The 21,315-nt window shown below is 43.6% G+C and overlaps 1 protein-coding gene across 1 annotated transcript in view; it reads right to left on the bottom strand.

Moving 5' to 3' along the window:
* LOC126108624 (something about silencing protein 10) overlaps nt 1-21,315 on the bottom strand; it is a 155,766-nt gene that overhangs the window by 120,835 nt on the left and 13,616 nt on the right. The window contains exons 2-3 of the mRNA XM_049913937.1: nt 19,153-19,294; nt 10,646-10,829 (exon numbers count right to left, since the gene is read on the bottom strand). Coding sequence (XP_049769894.1) covers nt 10,646-10,829; nt 19,153-19,294 — 326 coding nt within the window. The remainder of the gene's footprint in view (nt 1-10,645; nt 10,830-19,152; nt 19,295-21,315) is intronic.

Raw genomic sequence — 21,315 nt, 5'->3', positions numbered from 1 at the left:
AAAGCACAGGTCATACCCGTCTACAAGACAGGTAGTAGAAGTGATCCACAAAACTACCATCCAATATACTCGACACTGATTTGTTGTAGAATCTTAGAACATAATCTGACCTCCAACATAATGAGATATCTTAAACAGAATGACTTCCTCAATGCCAACCGGCACTAATGCAGGAAACATCAATCACGTGGAAACCTGCTCGCACTTTTCTCTCAACATACTGAAAGCTTTGCGTCAAGGCACTCAGGTAGATGCAGTATTTCTCGATTTCTGAAAAGCATTTTACTCAGTGCCATACCTATGCTTATTGTCAAAAGTATGATCGTAGGGGGTATCAAGTTAAATTTGTGACTGGATTGAGGAGTTTTTGGTATGGAGGACACAGCACGGTATCTCGGATGGAGAGACATTGTCATATGTAGAAGTGACTTTGGGTGTGACCAAGGGAAATATGTTGCGACCATTGCTGTTCATGTTGTATATTCTACATCTACATCTACATTTATACTCCGCAAGCCACCCAACGGTGTGTGGCGGAGGGCACTTTACGTGCCACTGTCATTATCTCCCTTTCCTGTTCCAGTCGCGTATGGTTCGCGGGAAGAACGACTGTCTGAAAGCCTCTGTGCGCGCTCTAATCTCTCTAATTTTACATTCGTGATCTCCTCGGGAGGTATAAGTAGGGGGAAGCAATATATTCAATACCTCATCCAGAAACGCACCCTCTCGAAACCTGGCGAGCAAGCTACACCGCGGTGCAGAGCACCTCTCTTGCAGGGTCTGCCACTTGAGTTTGTTAAACATCTCCGTAACGCTATCACGGTTACCAAATAACCCTGTGACGAAACGCGCCGCTCTTCTTTGGATCTTCTCTATCTCCTCCGTCAACCCGATCTGGTACGGATCCCACACTGATGAGCAATACTCAAGTATAGGTCGAACGAGTGTTTTGTAAGCCACCTCCTTTGTTGATGGACTACATTTTCTAAGGACTCTCCCAATGAATCTCAACCTGGTACCCGCCTTACCAACAATTAATTTTATATGATCATTCCACTTCAAATCGTTCCGCACGCATACTCCCAGATATTTTACAGAAGTAACTGCTACCAGTGTTTGTTCCGCTATCATATAATCATACAATAAAGGATCCTTCTTTCTATGTATTCGCAATACATTACATTTGTCTATGTTAAGGGTCAGTTGCCACTCCCTGCACCAAGTGCCTATCCGCTGCAGATCTTCCTGCATTTTGCTACAATTTTCTAATGCTGCAACTTCTCTGTGTACTACAGCATCATCCGCGAAAAGCCGCATGGAACTTCCGGCACTATCTACTAGGTCATTTATATATATTGTGAAAAGCAATGGTCCCATAACACTCCCCTGTGGCACGCCAGAGGTTACTTTAATGTCTGTAGATGTCTCTCCATTGAGAACAACATGCTGTGTTCTGTTTGCTAAAAACTCTTCAATCCAGCCACACAGCTGGTCTGATATTCCGTAGGCTCTTACTTTGTTTATCAGGCGACAGTGCGGAACTGTATCGAACGCCTTCCGGAAGTCAAGGAAAATGGCATCTACCTGGGAGCCTGTATCTAATATTTTCTGGGTCTCATGAACAAATAAAGCGAGTTGGGTTTCACACGATCGCTGTTTCCGGAATCCATGTTGATTCCTACATAGTAGATTCTGAGTTTCCAAAAACAACATGATACTCAAGCAAAAGACATGTTCTAAAATTCTACAACAGATCGACGTCAGAGAGATAGGTCTATAGTTTTGCGCATCTGCTCGACGACCCGAGCAGACAACATTCATAATAACCTCAGACTTTCTGCAGACAATGCAGTAATCCATAATGAAGTACTGCTGGAAAGTAGCTGCATAAATATTCAATCAGATCTTGGTAAGATTTCAAAGTGGTGCAAAGACTGGCAACTTGCTTTAAATACTCAGAAATGTGAAACTGACCTTTTCACAAAATGAAAATGGCTCTGAGCACTATGGGACTTAACTGCTGAGGTCATCAGTCCCCTAGAACTTAGAACTATTTAAACCTAACCAACCTAAGGACATCACACACATCCATGCCCGAGGCAGGATTCGAACCTGCGACCGTAGCGGTTGCGCAGTTCCAGACTGTAGCGCCTATAACCGCTCGGCCACTCCGGCCGGCTCACAAAATGAAAAAATGTAGTATCGTATGACTACTGTATCACTGTATCAGTGACTCACTGTTGGAGTCACCAACTCATACTAATACGTGGGTGTAACACTTCGTAGGGATATGAAGTGGAATGATCACACAGGCTCAGCAGTGGGTAAAGCATGTGGTGGACTCCGGTTCCTGGTAGAATACTGGGGAGGTGTGACCAGTCTACAAAGAAGCTTACTTATAATCACTTGTGCAACCGGTTCTAGAATACTGCTGAAGTGTGTGGGACCCGTTCCACATAGGACTAACAGGGGTTTCGGTCAGTTGGTGCTTTAGGGACCACAATTGCTAAGGCCGTAACTGCCTGCATCATAACGTAAGAAAAAATAAGTGCCGAATAAAAACCTGAGGTGAAAAAGGCAAAAGTAACTTTGAAACAGCAGCAGCTAAGGACAAGTATGTCCGTAGGAAAAATTCCGCAAAACATTGTTGAGACGGCAGAAGGGACCAAATTTGCTTCACTGTGTCGCTGCGGTGAATAAAAAGTAAGATGTGATTGACAGAATGAGTGTCATCCACTACCTGACACAGCAGAAGGCAACTGTAGATGTAAGCGTAAACAGTTAAAAAATGGGCACCGGATCAGAAAGTGGCACACCATCAAGGGCTGAGTGCAGCAGGCACAGAGTGGGGCTGGGACGCCACTCAATAAACGGCCGTGACTAAAACGACAGGGTTCTATATGCCACCGTGCTAAAATGACCTCCCCCAGATGTGAGGTTCGAGAGGAAGTCGATCGTGTTATTGTGAGAGATTTAATGTCCCAGAGTTTGCTCCCCTGGAGAGAAGACCACTGTGCACTCCAACGTGATACTACATGCTGACAGGTAGCAACGTGGAGAACATCCGAGGGAACAGAATGACTGGCAGGCCGAGTGAGGAGAGCTGCAGCGTTTGCAGGAGCATCGACAGTCTCGTCCCCTGTCATGCTGACGTGACCGGGAACCCACACGGAAATGCCACATTAGCTCTCTCCACAGTAATAAAGTGGAGGCAGTCTCAGATCCGTCGTACTAAAAGGTGGACTGAGTACATCATGTGAAGGCTCTGAAAAGCACTGAGAGAATCTGACCAGATGGCACAGTTTGGAAGCTCGTGTCGCCGGATGTACTGGGTGGCCCGATAAAGGGGGTAGAGCTCCGTGGTAAAAATTCGAGCACCGGTCGAGAAATCGATATCGAAAAGGATCGTCACCGAGTACGAAGGCACAGCTGACACCACGGTCTGTCTCGGAACTGTCGGTGTAGACGGAGACACTGTCTGCGAGCCACGTGCAAAGTGTGAGAAACTCACTGCGATGCACCGGCTCAGAGTAATGTCCGTAGTGAAATATGCTCACTATTTTTATATACTTGAATTTAGCATATTTTGTGACAGTACTCACTTTTCCGTGGATGTTTATAAGATGATATTTGACTTTTTTGTGTTGGCTTCAGTCGTCTAGTGAAAGTATGATTCCATAATACTGTTTCGTCGGCTGCAGAAATGTCCCGGTTCAATGCATTTGCCTCATTTTTGGTGCTTCAAATACCATTTTTCTGAATGTGCTTCCTTCTTGATGTTTATATAAAAAAGTAGTAGAATAACTCATTTTTGCTGGTCACTTGCAAATTATTATAACGGGGACCTGTACATTGTTCCACCGTCACACACCGAGTGTTCACTGCCTACTGACCACGGTCAAAGACGACTCTAGCGTCAAAGACATTTCACAAAACACACAAGCTTCCACTTGTAACCAGTCTACTAATATTAATCAATATGCTGTCACTCTCAAACATATAAGCAAATTAGCATACAATAAGGCAAATTACAATTCACAAAAAATATTCTGACAAAAATATAAGAAAACATTTACAACCTCCCTCATTAGATTTGGTTTCGACAAATCCGGTAGAAAATAACACATCTCCCAGATCCATTACAGTAGGAAGTGAATGGAGTTTGAAACTAATGGGTACCTCGGCACAAAGCTAGAGCAGTGGAGAGCTCGTGCTCACGAGGAATGTGGCAGAGAGCGTAAAGCAAAGCTGTCGAAGCAGCAAACTCGAGGAGGCAACAGAGAAGACGGGCGCAGTCCGTACCGGCTGTCGAGAGAATCGTCAAAAAAAGGCAGCACAGTATGGGTGACCAGGCACAGATGACAGACTGCCTGCGTGACGACTGAGGAGGTCATCCTGTCAGTAGAACAACGGCAAGTCAGCAGCTTCAGCACAAATGCTCTCAACGGGACTAGTACAGAAGGCACCAATGGCTAAACGTATCCCACAATGGTGGACAGTTTTAAGATTACGTAAGATAGACGGATGTGCGGATAAATATGCGATACATCCACAATACAGTTTTGAACGGACAAGGGACCAGTATAAACGGAGGAGGATTGTCCGATCCGCTCCCCGTGAGGCCTACATCTACATCTACATCTACATGGATACTCTGCAAATCACATTTAAGTGCCTGGCAGAGGGTTCATCGAACCACCTTCACAAATCTCTATTACCCCAATCTCGTATAGCGCACAGAAAGAATGAACGCCTGTACCTTTCTGTATGAGATCTGATTTCCCTTATTTTATCTTGGTGATCATTCTTCCCTATGTAGGTCAGTGCCAACAAAATAGTTTCACATTCGGAGGAGAAAGTTGGTGATTGGAATTTCGTGAGAAGATTCCGTCACAATAAAAAACGCCTTTGTTTTAATGATGTCCAGCCCAAATCCTGTATCATTTCTGTGACACTCTCTCCCATATTTCGCGATAATACAAAACGTGCTGTCTTTCTTTGAACTTTTTCGATGTACTCCATCAGTCCTACCTGGTAAGGACCCCACACCGTGCAGCAGTATTCTAAAAGAGGACGGACAAGCGTAGTGTAGGGAGTCTCCTTAGTAGGTCTGTTACAATTTCTAAGTGTACTGCCAATAAAATGCACTCTTTGGTTAGCCTTCACCATAACATTTTCTATGTGTTCCTTCCAATTTAAGTTGTTTGTAATTGTAATAATTACATATTTAGTTGAATTTACAGCTTTTATATCAGACTGATTTGTTGTGTAACCGAAGTTCCTTTTAGCACTCAAGTGGATGACCTCACACTTTTCGTTATTTAGGGTCAACTGCCACTTTTCGCACTATTCCGATATTTCTTCTAAATCATTTTGCAGTTTCTTTTGATCTTCTGATGACTTTTTTAGTCGATAAATGACAGCATCATCTGCAAACAACCTAAGATGGCTGCTCAGATTGTCTCCAAAATCATTTATATAGATACGGAATAGCAAAGGGTCTATGACACTACCTTGGGGAACGCCAGAAATCACTTCTGTTTTACTCGATGGCTTTCCGTCAATTACTACGAACTGTGACCTCTCTGAAAGGAAATCACAAATCCAGTCATGTAACTGAGACGATATTCCATAAGCACGCAATTTCACAACGAGCCGATTGTGTGGTATAGCGTTCTGGAAATCCAGAAATACGGAATCGATCTGAAATCCCTTGCCAATAGCACTCATCACTTAATGTGAATAAAGAGCTAGTTGTGTTTCACAGGAACGATGTTTTCTAAACCCATGTTGACTGTGTGTCAATAGACCATTTTCTTCGAGATAATTCATAATGTTCGAACACAATATATGTTTCAAAATCCTGCTGCATATTGACGTTAACGATATGGGGCTGTAATTTGATGGATTACTAGTACTACCTTTCTTGAATATTGGTGTGACCTGTGCAACTTTCCAGTCCCTGGGTACGGATCTTTCGTCGAGTGAACGGTTGTATATGATTGTTAAGTATGGAGCCAGTGCATCAGCATACTCCAAAAGGAACCTAATTGGTATACAGTCTGGACCAGAAAACTCGCTTTTATTAAGTGATTTAAGTTGCTTCACTACTCCGAGGATATTTACTTCTACGTTACTCATGTTGGGAGCTGTACCGCATTTTTAAAAAAATAAAAAATAAAAAAACAAAAAAAAAAAACAAAAAAACGTAGAACATTGAGGAAGTGAGTACAACGGGCTGACAAGTAAGAGATGTGGGAAGACCAACAGAGTTTCCTATCAAACATGAGTCCCAAGAATTTCAGTGCATCAATGAAAGGAAGGAGGAATGAGCCAAGAGGAAGGGCCAGGGGAAGAAACTCCCACCGCTACCAGAAGTTCATTAAGGCAGTCTCGTCAGCAGAAAAGTATAAGCCACTGTCGATGCTCCACGAGTAGAGACAATCGAGACATCACTGAAGGCGTCGCTCGAGTAGGAAGGCTCACTGAGAGCTGAAATAGATAGCAGAGTCATCGACGAAAAGAGAGCCTGAGATACTGGGTAGGAGACAATCTGTAATAGGGTCAAGGGCTGTGGTAAATAAGATGACACTGAGCACAGAACCCCCAGGCACCACCTCCTCTTGCATAAATGTGTCTGACAGAGCTGAGCACATATGTACCTTACAAATTCCCAGATAAAAAGGAGCAGGCAACCCCAGAAGCCCCATTCGTACATAATACGGTGGACGCCTCTCCTCCAGCAGGTGCCATATGTCTTCTCCAAATAAAAAAAAACGTGTTCACAGTTTGGCACTTACACAAGGAACGTTCATAATAAGAGTGGACAAGGTGACGAGATGATCAACTGCAGAGCAGTGCCTAAGGAATCCACAGTGGACATTACTGAGGAGATTCCGAGACTCCGGCCACGACACTAGCCGATCATTAATCGTACCTTCCGTCACCTTGCAGACGTTACTGGTGAGGGACACTGGGCGGTAGCTGGAAGGAAGGTGTTTGTCCTTACCAGTCTTAGTTACAGGAATGACAATGGCCTCAGACCAGCGACTGGGAAATGTGTCATCTGTCAAAATGCAGTTATACGTATAGAGGAGAAAGTGTAGGCTCTGAGGAAATAGGTGTTGCAATATCAGAATGTAAACACCATCTGGTCCCGAGGCGGATGACCAGGATGAAGAAAGTGCACGTTTAAGCTCCTTCATAGTACAAGCAGTACTGTAACAGTCACGACTTTGGGAAGAGAAAAATATTGTTTTTGCCTCCGCCACCTGTTTCGGAGGAAGGCAGGATGACAGTGAGTGAAAATCGAAATGTCTGCAGAATATCAGCCCGAGGTGTTGGAGATATCGAGGGAGTCTACAATAATGTTGTTCGCTACGGTCAGACCGGGAACTGGGGTTCCTGAAACCCGACAGATTTTGCCAAACAACAGAAGATGGAGAAAAACTGTTAAAAGGGCTTTGAAAAGAAAGCCAACTAGCGTTTCCGCTATCCTCGAAAACATAGCAGCCCTGCACAGCAGCTGTTTATAATGAATACAGTTCACCATCGTGTAACAGTGTTTAAAAATGTGAAGAGATTGTCGCCACGTGCGGAGTGCATCACGGCACGCCTCGTTCCACCGGGAAATGGGGACACATCACGGCAGATAGGGAACATTCCGCAGAAGGAAGGATAGCGTCTGTAAGGTATTCTACCTGGTCTCAGTGCAGTGGAAATGGTATTCGTCGAAAGTGGCCGGTGAGGAGTAGAGTTGCCAGTCAGCTTTGGAAAGCTACCAGTTGGTTGGATGCGCAGATGGGATGGGCATTAGAAAACAAATGACATGGGGCAAATGCTCACTCGAGTGTGTGTCGGAGAGAACAGACCGCTCGAAACATCGAGTAAGCCGAGCGGGACAGATCGAAAGGCCCGAGTGGGAAAAGAAGTGTGTCGAATTGGGAATAAATGTGGGTGTACCCGTGCTCAGACAGATTAGATCGACCTGGCTGAAGACGTTTACTCGGAGAGAGCCTCTCGGACAGGAGTGTGGAGAGCCCCAAAGGGGACGGTGGCACTGAAGTCACTGAACAGCAGAAGCCATGAGGAAGTTGAGCAACAGGTTGCAAAATGTCTGCCCTGGTGACAGCAGAAAGTGAGGGTGAGTAGACAAATAGTGGGTATTGAACGTATTCAGATAAGGGCAGGACGAATGGTCACAGATTGGTCTTATCCTAGGGAGAGCATAACAGAGATACTGAAAAATGTCACTCACATAGGGATTGTGAGGATAAGATTAGAATAATTACTGCACTCGTAGAGGCATTCAAACAAGTGAATGGAACAGGAAGAAACCCTAATAACTGGTACACTGGAATCTACCATCTGCCATGCAGTTCACAGTGTTTTTCAGAGTGTAGATGTAGATGTAAATACAGTTGATATTTGCTGTTGTTATACTGTATTGAAAACTACAGGTTTTTGCAAAACTCAATATTTGCTCTCAGCCAGTTACAGTGAAAATGAATAAAGGCAAGCTGTGCTTTGCTTCTGAGAGATCTGAAGGGAGAATAAAAATGAAGGATATCATTGTCGGTGATAATGTGAGAGTGTTTTCAGTAAAGAATGAAAAAAGAAAAAAAAATATAGGCAAACATTTGCCACCAGAACCAAGAACAGAAATAAATTAGTGGTTTACATAGCACCATTAACTTCTGATTATTGCTCACTTCAAGCCAGCTTTGTCAGGGAAAAGGAACATCAAGAAAGAAGCAAAAAGGATGATTGTGTTTTTCAATAAAGCATAATGAAAAAAGATGGCTCAACAGTACCAAGCAACATCAGGCCTGTCCAAAGACGGACGCTCGAAAGGAACAGATATGGTGAACAAGAATCAATGAATAATAAACTACAGGTTTCACAAAGTTTGTGCAAAGATTTTCTACAGATAATGAAGGAGCACAATGCAAATGTGGTTAAGAAATATACTGATGTACAACAGAATCAGTCAATACCTCTGCTTAGGTGAAGTATTCTATTCAAGACTGATTTGGCTTACAGTTCATTTATTATGATTCATTCCTGTGCACACACAAAGGAAAGGACCACTTCTTACACTTGGCTTGAAACAGAAAGACCAATAGAATGCAACCTAGTATCCGCTGTTCTACCGTATTTTCTCAGAAACCTAGAGGCGTCCAGCCAGAAAACAGTCCAAATGAAATTCATTATTTTCCGACTCTTGTACCAGTCAAAATCAAAATACAATAACGATGTGCACAGTAATGGCCTTCAGGGAAGAAAGCAGAAAATTTAATAAGCTGACAAAGTAGTAGAGTGCATAAAGGCTAGTGGAAAAAGGAAGATATTCTTTTACTGACTGCATAATATAAAGTACTGGATCAATATGGCATTGTCAAGATACTAAATACAGATTGAGTTGCAAAGGATCTCAAGCCCAGTGCACTGAAAGCCCTATGATCTAAGATGCCTTTCAACATAACTACTCAGCTTATGAAAAGGTTAAGAAGAAGTTACTGTGGTCAATATTGAACACTTATAACGCATGTCCTGTGCAGGGCGAGCTGCAGAGATCCAGAAACTGCAGTCAAGAAGTGATGAAAGCACAGATGTTGGAGAACAACAACATGGCCAGTACGGAAAAGAAAAAGTATGTCTTAAAACTTATCAAGTACTGATACCAAAGAAGGAAAGTTGTTACTCACCATATAGCGGAGATGCTGAGCGACGTTAGTACCTATCGCGACTCAGCATCTCCACTATATGGTGAATAGCAACTTTCCTTCTTTCGTATTGTTACATTCCATCCTGGATTTTCCATAATAGGTAATGAAGTATTTTAAAATACTAGAAGGAGCAGATGAGTTTTATAAGGACATTGTTCAGAGTGATCAATAGAATTACAGTTTTGTATTGTTATAGCCAGTATTCTGAGCTGTATCTGAATGTCATCTGTTGCTATTTTGCATTTATGATTACGAAACGATTATGGAAAAGTTTGAAACTGAAGTGTTATATAGCAGTACATTATTGTATTTCTACACACAATAAACAATAAAGAAGCATTCTTTGAAATTAATGTTAAAGGTAAAAAAGAAATGGAAAAAATTAATTTGAATGGGCACGTTAACAAAACTTTTAACTTCTGTCTTTGCATTTATCCATCTTTGAAAAGAAAAGAAAAGAAAAAGGAAAAAAAATCTTGGAAACTTTGTCCCTCTATTCTGAAATAAACAATGAAAACTGTAAAAAAGTCAAACACACATTAAAAAAGCTGCATAAATGTTAAATTATTCCATTTACATAATTAGTATTGGAGTAAGATATTTAAAAAAATTCATTTCATCAAAAATTCACATTTTTGTGATTATCGTGTTTTGAAAAAACGCTCCTGAAATATAAGACTGGTGCTTCACATGTTACGATTTCCTTTTTCAGCAGGTTTTTTTTTTTTTTTTTTTTTTAAAAAAAAAGAATATTAAAGGAAAGTGTAACACACAGAAGGAAAACAAAATAACTGGCAGTTTTCATCCTTCAAACTCAAATTTAATGTGTTGAAAACAATTCCAAACCTGGCGTGCCTCTCAATACAGTACCTGCTGGTGAACTTGACAAATGCAAGCCTGCCCAGAAGAGAACTCACCTCCGTAGTCATCGTCCACATAGTCCGCATTGTAGAAATTCTTCCTTTTGCGACCCCAGGCCTTCGCGTCCGGCAAGTCGTCGTCCCGCTCACCGTCCAGGTCACTGGCCATGTCGTCACCCTCGTCGTCGTCATCATCGTCGTCATCCTCGTCACCGTCAGAAGCTACTCCGAGCACTTCTTCCTGCAAATAAACAGACAGCTTCTGCACTGCTGGCCGAGAGAGGTGACAGGTATAAATACTGCCCTACTACAAAGTAAGGGAGGGCCTACCATCAACTAAATTATCTGGTTACAAAATTTTTTGCGACAGAGTCCTCGTGTAAAAAATTTTCGGTTTACTTTCTGTGTCAAATTCAGATAAAATTCAAAGCTTTCAATGACTACCTCCATTGTCATCATTGGGGGCTAAAACTGGCTGTCGTGAGCTGGTGATGCTCCCTCTCTTATGTTGTTTGTTGTTGTGGTCTTCAGTCCTGAGACTGGATTGATGCAGCTTTCCATGCTACTCTATCCTGTGCAAGCCTCTTCATCTCCCAGTACCTACTGCAACCTACATCCTTCTGAATCTGCTTAGTGTATTGATCTCTTGGTCTCCCTCTACGATTTTTACCCTCCACACTGCCCTCCAATGCTAAATTTGTGATCCCTTGATGCCTCAAAACATGTCCTACCAACCGATCCCTTCTTCTAGTCAAGTTGTGCCACAAACTTCTCTTCTCCCCAATCCTATTCAGTACCTCCTCATTAGTTACGTGATCTACCCACCTTATCTTCAGCATTCTTCTGTAGCACCACATTTCAGAAGCTTCTATTCTCTTCTTGTCCAAACTGGTTATCGTCCATGTTTCACTTCCATACATGGCTACACTCCATACAAATACTTTCAGAAACGACTTCCTGACACTTAAATCTATACTCGATGTTAACAAATTTCTCTTCTTCAGAAACGCTTTCCTTGCCATTGCCAGTCTACATTTTATATCCTCTCTACTTTGACCATCATCAGTTATTTTGCTCCCCAAATAGCAAAACTCCTTTACTACTTTAAGTGTCTCATTTCCTAATCTAATTCCCTCAGCATCACCTGATTTAATTTGACTACATTCCATTATCCTCGTTTTGCTTTTGTTGATGTTCATCTTATATCCTCCTTTCAAGACTCTGTCCATTCCATTCAACTGCTCTTCCAAGTCCTTTGCTGTCTCTGACAGAATTACAATGTCATCGGCGAACCTCAAAGTTTTTACTTCTTCTCCATGAATTTTAATACCTACTCCAAATTTTTCTTTTGTTTCCTTTACTGCTTGCTCAATATACAGATTGAATAACATCGGGGAGAGGCTACAACCCTGTCTCACTCCTTTCCCCACCACTGCTACCCTTTCATGCCCCTCGACTCTTATAACTGCCATCTGGTTTCTGTACAAATTGTAAATAGCCTTTCGCTCCCTGTATTTTACCCCTGCCACCTTCAGAATTTGAAAGAGAGTATTCCAGTTAACGTTGTCAAAAGCTTTCTCTAAGTCTACAAATGCTAGAAATGTAGGTTTGCCTTTTCTTAATCTTTCTTCTAAGATAAGTCTTAAGGTTAGTATTGCCTCACGTGTTCCAATATTTCTACGGCATCCAAACTGATCTTCCCTGAGGTCCGCTTCTACCAGTTTTTCCATTCGTCTGTAAAGAATTCGCGTTAGTATTTTGCAGCTGTGACTTATTAAACTGATAGTTCGGTAATTTTCACATCTGTCAACACCTGCTTTCTTTGGGATTGGAATTATTATATTCTTCTTGAAGTCTGTGGGTATTTCGCCTGTTTCATACATCTTCCTCACCAGATGGTAGAGTTTTGTCATGACTGGCTCTCCCAAGGCCATCAGTAGTTCTAATGGAATGTTGTCTACTCCCGGGGCCTTGTTTCGACTCAGGTCTTTCAGTGCTCTGTCAAACTCTTCACTCTCTTATACCCCACAGGATTCGCTATATTACGTCACGGTGCAAATGTGGACACGGCGGGTATGGAGGTGGTGCTGTCGACATCCACAGATTTTGTTTGCACACTCTATCCAACACTGCGGCCGTGCGGGGTAGCCGTGCTGTCTGAGGTCCCTCACCACGGTTCGTGAAAGTTTGCCAGACAATAAAGGAAAGCTCTTCTATGTACGAATATGAGCTATAAGTCCTGTAACTTGGGTAGAGGTATACAGTGCGAGCCACTTTAGGAGGCCATACACATTGAGAAACCACTGATTTCGAGCTCACTGATTGCGAATTGGAGGTAAAAAGTGATGCAGTTGTGTCCCACCTGTAAGCAGACACAGCCCTAAATGCCACACACGGAGGCCCTCAAATGACGAGCAAGGCAGTGTTCCAGCGAGCAGCAGACTTCCAGACCGAGAAGAGTTCTAGTTTGAGCAGCCTCAGATGACTAACAGCCTACAGCAAATCCTACGTATGTGAGCACTATATTCAGTTAAGCTTGCACACTAAGAAGGACTTGCAAAGCTCGCCCGTACGTATCGGGTCGGTGCATAAGTTCCTAGAGTTTCTACATAACTTAAATAAATGCAACAGACCCACACAACAGAGTCTTTAGCCATCAATAGGATACTGTCCTCCACTATGTACACCAGGCTGCCACGATAGGCTAACTTTTCAATTCCAAGATTATAGAAGTAACGTGGTTTTGAGGCAAAGACCTTGTCGAGCCACGTCTGGAACGCATCTTCACCTGGAAAAGCTGTTCCTCGAAGGTTCTTTCATAGAGACTGGAGCAGGAGAAAATCTGAGGGCACAAGATCACATGAATAAGGTGGGTGCAGAATGACTTTCAGACCCAACTTCTGTACAGTGTTTTTGCTAGTCTAGCAGAATGCGGGCGCACGTTATTGTAGAGTAGCATCACTTCACACAGTCGTCCTGGTCACTGTTCTAAGGCTGTGTCTGCAGGACATCTCAGTGTTGACAATAAATGTTGGCAGTGACAATTATACATCAGGAAAGCAATTCGTAGTGTATAGCACCGTCACTGTTCCACCAAACGCGTAACATTATTTTTTGCGGATGTGCGCAGGCCTTTGTGCAGAGAGTTACTGTTTAATTTGTGCTCGACCATTCCTTTCTTTTCCTTGCGACAGCATAAATACACCATTTCTTAAATCTTCCACATTCCATGCAAATGTCACGCAATGAGGGAACGATTACAATTCATCACATCCGCCATTTCTTGAGTACACCGACATGGATCTTGAGGATTAACATGCTCTGTATCAAACCGTGAAGATCTTCCTGGCTGTGGAGAGTCACTAATGTCAAAACAATCCTCCTTAAATGAGGAAACCAGTTTTTTGTCATGCTCTGTCCAATGGCATTATCCTCATACGCTGCAAAAATATTTCCGGCTGTCTCCGCTGCTGCCACTCCTCTATTGAACTCAAACAGAAAAATATGTCTGAAATGTTCCAATTTCTCCACCTGGCACTCCACAGGAACATCCGAAGCTGATGTTCCTTTGGTTCCGGGCATGTAGTATCATACGCTACTGTGTTTACCCAAATATTAACAAAGCTATAGGCCAGGTAACAATTTGTTCTGGTAATTAATTTGAGAAACTAGTAAGCGTTGTTATATGTCTTACACCTTCTGAAGTTATAAACTAGTGTCTGTGCTCTTCTGCACATTCACTGCAAATACGTAAAGAAGCAATAAAAAGCAGACCAGCTAGCCAACCTAGAGTCTCATTTCCTTATCATCACCAGATCCACTTCCTTAGCATAACACCCGAGTCATTCTGTGCCGTTTCACACCTGTACACAGTTGCTCATGTACCAAGAAATGGATAACCTAAAATTCCGTGTCATCTCTGATCTGAACGTGACTTCTTAGTAAGTAAGTTGCGACCCACGTCAGTTTACGACAACGTGAAATTTTTCAGTGACACAATTTATAAGTGCCTCAGTCATATTTCCACACAATCATTAATAAAGAAGTCCCAAAAGTTTGACATGTACGCCCTTATTTTTGTTTCATTGTACATCACAGAATGACCGGGAGAAGTACAATATTTGGTGACAGAGAACTCTTTGGCTCAGAGGAGGTGAGTACGCCACCAGTGTTCCACAATGTGTCCCGAGCAGGATGTGTCTTTTGCCCTATATAAGATACGCCACAATCGCACAGAGTCCTATAAAGACCTGACTCGCACAGCTCTAAGTCAGCATAAACAGATACCAGAAGCAGAGAGAATTTTGACGGAGGACAAAACTTCAGTTTTATCTAATGTTTTCCTAACACTCTGTCCATTTTTGTGGAAACGTTTCCAATCTTTTATACCAGGAACTCCACAGACAGTTGTATCTTCAACCAATTTTCTTAACCACTTCTGGTTGTATGGCTTCTAGGCACATCAGGTGCATATCTGAACAGTAAGAAATAATCAATGAGAGAGCTTCAACCCCATTACATCAAAGTAATGCCAGAGCCATAAGCACTTAATTACGACAACAGATAAAAACACAAGTGTACTTAAAAAAATAAAACACTGTAAACAATGTGGCAGAGAATATAGAAAGGTCAACCATCATAATTAAAACCATAATATCTCTGGGATGGATAGTCGATGAATAAAATGTTAAGCAACGGAAAACATTTAGTGTCACGTAACGAGGATGCACACCGATAACCAAAAAGCGAAAGTGAGACACTCGACCCAAAAGCAAGATACTGTCGAGGCAAGAAGCAGACGGCTTAACGGCAAGCCAGCACAACACAGGGCCACCCAGGTGGGCCGTAGCAAACGCCGGCTGCACTGCACAGGGGAAGCGAGGCATGGTGGGCCACATCAAACCAGTTAGAAGACTGATGACTCAAATATCATTTGTAAACTAACTACCCTATCCGTCCCCAAAAGCCCAACCATGGTTTCTTGGGATATTACAAGTACATATACACTACTGGCCATTAAAATAGCTACACCATGAAGATGACGTACTACAGACGCAAAATTTAACCGACAGGAAGAAGATGCTGAGAAATGTAAACGATTAGCTTTTCAGAGGATTCACATAAGGTTGGCGCCGGTGGCGACACCTACAGCTTGCTGACATGAGGAAAGTTTCCAACCGATTTCTCATACACAAACAGTAGTTAATAGCATTGCCTGGTGAAATGTTGTGATGGCTCGTGTAAGGAGGAGAAATGTGTACCATCACGTTTATGACTTTGATAAAGGTCAGAATGTAGCCTATCGCGATTGTGGTTTATAGTATAGTGACATTGCTGCTCGCGTTGGTCGAGATCCAATGACTGTTAGCAGAATATGGAATCGGTGGGTTCAGGAGGGTAATACGGAACACCGTGCTGGATCCCAACAGCCTGGTATCACTAGCAGTCGAGATGACAGGCATCTTATCTGTACGGCTGTAACGGATCGTGCAGCCACGTCTCGATCCCTGAGTCAATAGATGGGGCCGTTTGCGAGACAACAACCATCTGCACGAACAGTTTGACAATGTTTGCAGCAGCACGGACTATCAGCTCGGAGACCGTGGCTGCAGTCACCCTTGACACTGCATCACAGACAGGAGCGCCTGGGATGGTGTACTCGACGACGAACCTGGGTGCACGAATGGCAAAATGTTATTTTTTCGGATAAATCCAGGTTCTGTTTACAGCATCATGGTGGTGGCATCCGTGTTTGGCGACATCGCGTGAATGCACATTGGAAGCGTGTATTCGTCATCGCCATACTGGCGTATCACCCGGTGTGATGGTACGGGGTGCCACTGGTTACACGTCTCGGTCACCTCTTGTTCGCATTGACGGCACTTTGAACAGTGGACGATACATTTCAGATGTGTTACGACCTGTGGCTCAACCCTTCATTCGATCCCTGCGAAACCCTATATTTCAGCAGGATAATGCACGACCGCATGTTGCAGGTCCTGTACGGGCCTTTCTGGACACAGAAAATGTTCGACTGCTGCCCTGACCAGCACATTCTCCAGATCTCTCACCAATTGAAAACGTCTGGTCAACGGTGGCCGAGTAACTGGCTTGTCACAATACGCCACTCACTACTCTCGATGAACTGTGGTATCGTGTTGAAGCTGCATGGGCAGCTGTAGCTGTACACGCAATCCGAGCTCTGTTTGACTCAATGCCCAGGCGTATCAAGGTTGTTATTATGGCCAGAGGTGGTTGTTCTGGATACTGATTTCTCAGGATCTAAGCACCCAAATTGCGTGAAAATATAATCACATGTGCAGCTCTAGTATAATATATTTGTCCAATGAATACCCGTTTATCATCTGCATTTCTTCTTGGTGTAGCAATTTTAATGGCCAGTAGTGTACTAATATCCCTGTCAAACAGGTTCAGCACATTATTGCTCACAATTTGTGTACACATAGTGGTTGACCTACGGATGAGGTGACACAATTCGCAGTGTGGTCACCAGCATGGTGAAACACGCTAGCTGCTTTCTGTCGTTCTTTCACATCTCCACATCTTCCTGCAGTGACGGCCTACAGTGGAAAGGCAAATGTGTGCACCGCCCCCCCCCCCCCCCCCCCACACACACACACACACAAACGCAAGCACACACCATTTCACTGCCAAGGCATGCGTCAGCAGTATACGGTCACATAGCCCCCTGGCACAAGTTCTAAATCAAATGCAGCACTCCAAAGTGACCACTGTTCTCTTTGAACTACTAAATATAAAATCCCAAATTATCTCAATTTCTATTACTTTGCCAGAAACTTAAAATCCCATGTATACTACCGCAACTTAAGAACAGATCTTCGGGAAATAAATAAATAAATAAAACCTCACCTGTATCTGTTTCAGCACTGATAGGTAAGTGTTAAGCCAATAGAGATCATCTGTCATGCATTTGTAGTCTGGCTACCGTGTTTTAGTTGAGCCGGCTGCCACAAGCTATTGCCCTTACCGTCTATAGCTTCGGATGCTTGACAATAAAATGTCCACTTTCAACCTCTGTCATGTACAGGGTGAGTCAAAAGGGACTTTACAACTTTAAAATGATATAGAAATTTATTGAGCTAACTTACAGAATTGGTAGATGTGTCATTTTGTAGCAAACAACCTTAAGTTTTACATAAAAGTGTCACGTGTCATTTTGGTTCGATGTCACTACCATTTGTGATAAGACAAACATCCCACCGGTAATCAATTTCCTACGCCACTAGTTGCGTAAAATCGGGCATAACTTGTGTGACAGCGGCATAGATTCAACTCTTCAGGTCGACTAAACTGACAGGAGAGGAACATACACATAGTTTTTAATGAAACCTCAGAGAGAGAAATTCAGTGGTGTCAAGTCTGGAGTGCCAGGTGGCTGTGCGACTGGTCCTTCACGGCCAATCCACTGACCAGGGAAGTGATTATTGAGGAACCTCCGAACTTCCGTGAGGTAACGAAGTGGTGCACCGTCTTGCTGGTAGTAAACCACCACAACTTGGCCATTTTCATCGATCTGTGGAATTAAGAAGTTTTCGAGCATATCCAGATATAAAATACCAGTGTGTCATAGTGAACAACCTGTCTCAACAAAGTTTGTATACCGAGACTAAATTGTAAGCCTACTTGGAGGTTATTTAGCGCATTCAGCGTAAAATTTATGCTGAACAGTTGATGCAGAATGTTTTTAATGAAACCGAAACACACAGCAAGCACGCTCCACACCAGTGAAAGTAGCCGTTTTAACTGTGCACTACGCTGGCACTCCTGGTGGCAAAATGGGGTACTAATACATTAGTGAATCAAACTTGGGGTTGTTTGCTACAAAATGACATATCTACCAATTCTGTAAGTTGTCTCAATAAATTTCTATATCAATCCAAAGTTGTACAGTCCCTTTTGACTCACCCTGTATTGTTTTCAGACAGTGCTTCTGGCAGAAGATGGTTACAATGGCCCTGAGTTCAACATTGAATTTAGCACCCTAGTAAGTGAAAAAGAATGTGATGTTACTTCATTAGAGACTGAAAGTGATAACAGTTTGTCAGCTGACAGACAAATGTTCACCAATGTTAGGAGATAAATACGTCCACTACTGTTCACACAGCTCCTCTGAGATTTCTGTTAACAGGAAACCATCGTGAAATATATAGTTCAACTCCACATCCACACAGAAACTAAAAAAATACTAAGTTTTAGGATATTTTAGTCAAAGTCCAATGCACGAGTATACTCAGGATTTTAACTCATTATTTTGAGTTTCGAAAGCTATCCTTATATGTCCATATGTAATGTCATTCATTATGGCATTTTGGGAAATTTTAGAACATAATTTGAAGAAACAGAGAGATTAGGGGATGAATAAAACTTTGTCTGATGAACTTAGTTCTACACTGAAGTTTGTATATACGATGAACTTCTGGTTTATTCTTCATTCAACTATAAAGACTTTGTTCCAAGTTTGCCAATGGCAAAAAATGAGGGTGGAGGTGGAGGGGGAGAAAGGAAAAAGTTCCCGAACTTACCTCACTTTCATCATCAAACTCTCTCGGCCTCTTCCTGACGTTTTCCAACAAGAGCTTTTCATCTTCAGAATAATCATCTTCAGAGTCAGATGGCTCATACTCCTCCAACTCCACATCCAGATCTGCATCCAATTTCTTTCCTCTGTGGAATAAAATAGGGTAAACAGAATATTTAAAAAATGGTGGACACTTTAGAAATAAATTGGCACAATACTGTTATATTCACAACATCTACATCTAAATGCAATATCAGCACATTGTACAGCAGAGGGTACTCATATCAGTACTGTAGTCTCCCTGCACCCTTAGCCTTCTATTCCAGTCACTCGAGCAACAGGTGATACGCAGAATTTCTAGTCGATGATTTTAAATGTACTCACCCAACAAATGTAGACATTTACAGCAGTCTGACTATATGGATTAGCAAATGAAATTTGTGGACACGTTGAAGATTTCTTGGCAGGGAGAGGACAGCATGTTATCTCAGATGGAGGAATCATCAACAGATGTAGAAGTAACTTCAGGTGTTCTCCAGGGAAATGTGCTGAGACACATGCTCTTTGTGTTGTACATTAAGGAGCTCCTTACAATTATTGCAGGCCAGCTGAGAAGCCCAGCATACCCCAGGTATTTATTTATAGCTACGCAGCATTTATTTTTTACTTATAAGCTTCTTTGTATACAACATCTGAAGTAGTATAACGGGGGATACGAACAAAGAGCTTGTTTGCTTCACTAACAGTGTGCCACAAAAAATGACTGACAGTAAGATCCACACACACAATGCAGAATCTGGCCGTGTGCTTTGTTTCTGGCCACAGCATAATACACTCCTGGAAATGGAAAAAAGAACACATTGACACCAGTGTGTCAGACCCACCATACTTGCTCCGGACACTGCGAGAGGGCTGTACAAGCAATGATCACACGCACGGCACAGCGGACACACCAGGAACCGCGGTGTTGGCCGTCGAATGGCGCTAGCTGCGCAGCATTTGTGCACCGCCGCCGTCAGTGTCAGCCAGTTTGCCGTGGCATACGGAGCTCCATCGCAGTCTTTAACACTGGTAGCATGCTGCGACAGCGTGGACGTGAACCGTATGTGCAGTTGACGGACTTTGAGCGAGGGCGTATAGTGGGCATGCGGGAGGCCGGGTGGACGTACCACCGAATTGCTCAACACGTGGGGCGTGAGGTCTCCACAGTACATCGATGTTGTCGCCAGTGGTCGGCGGAAGGTGCACGTGCCCGTCGACCTGGGACCGGACCGCAGCGACGCACGGATGCACGCCAAGACCGTAGGATCCTACGCAGTGCCGTAGGGGACCGCACTGCCACTTCCCAGCAAATTAGGGACACTGTTGCTCCTGGGGTATCGGCGAGGACCATTCGCAACCGTCTCCATGAAGCTGGGCTACGGTCCCGCACACCGTTAGGCCGTCTTCCGCTCACGCCCCAACATCGTGCAGCCCGCCTCCAGTGGTGTCGCGACAGGCGTGAATGGAGGGACGAATGGAGACGTGTCGTCTTCAGAGATGAGAGTCGCTTCTGCCTTGGTGCCAATGATGGTCGTATGCGCGTTTGGCGGCGTGCAGGTGAGCGCCACAATCAGGACTGCATACGACCGAGGCACACAGGGCCAACACCCGGCATCATGGTGTGGGGAGCGATCTCCTACACTGGCCGTACACCACTGGTGATCGTCGAGGGGACACTGAATAGTGCACGGTACATCCAAACCATCATCGAACCCATCGTTCTACCATTCCTAGACCGGCAAGCGAACTTGCTGTTCCAACAGGACAATGCACGTCCGCATGTATCCCGTGCCACCCAACGTGCTCTAGAAGGTGTAAGTCAACTACCCTGGCCAGCAAGATCTCCGGATCTGTCCCCCATTGAGCATGTTTGGGACTGGATGAAGCGTCGTCTCACGCGGTCTGCACGTCCAGCACGAACGCTGGTCCAACTGAGGCGCCAGGTGGAAATGGCATGGCAAGCCGTTCCACAGGACTACATCCAGCATCTCTACGATCGTCTCCATGGGAGAATAGCAGCCTGCATTGCTGCGAAAGGTGGATATACACTGTACTAGAGCCGACATTGTGCATGCTCTGTTGCCTGTGTCTATGTGCCTGTGGTTCTGTCAGTGTGATCATGTGA

This window comes from Schistocerca cancellata, chromosome 11, assembly GCF_023864275.1.
Source record: "Schistocerca cancellata isolate TAMUIC-IGC-003103 chromosome 11, iqSchCanc2.1, whole genome shotgun sequence".
NCBI lineage: Eukaryota > Metazoa > Arthropoda > Insecta > Orthoptera > Acrididae > Schistocerca > Schistocerca cancellata.
The sequence above is the reverse complement of the archived record's forward strand: the minus strand, read 5'-3'. Positions and strand labels throughout refer to the sequence as shown.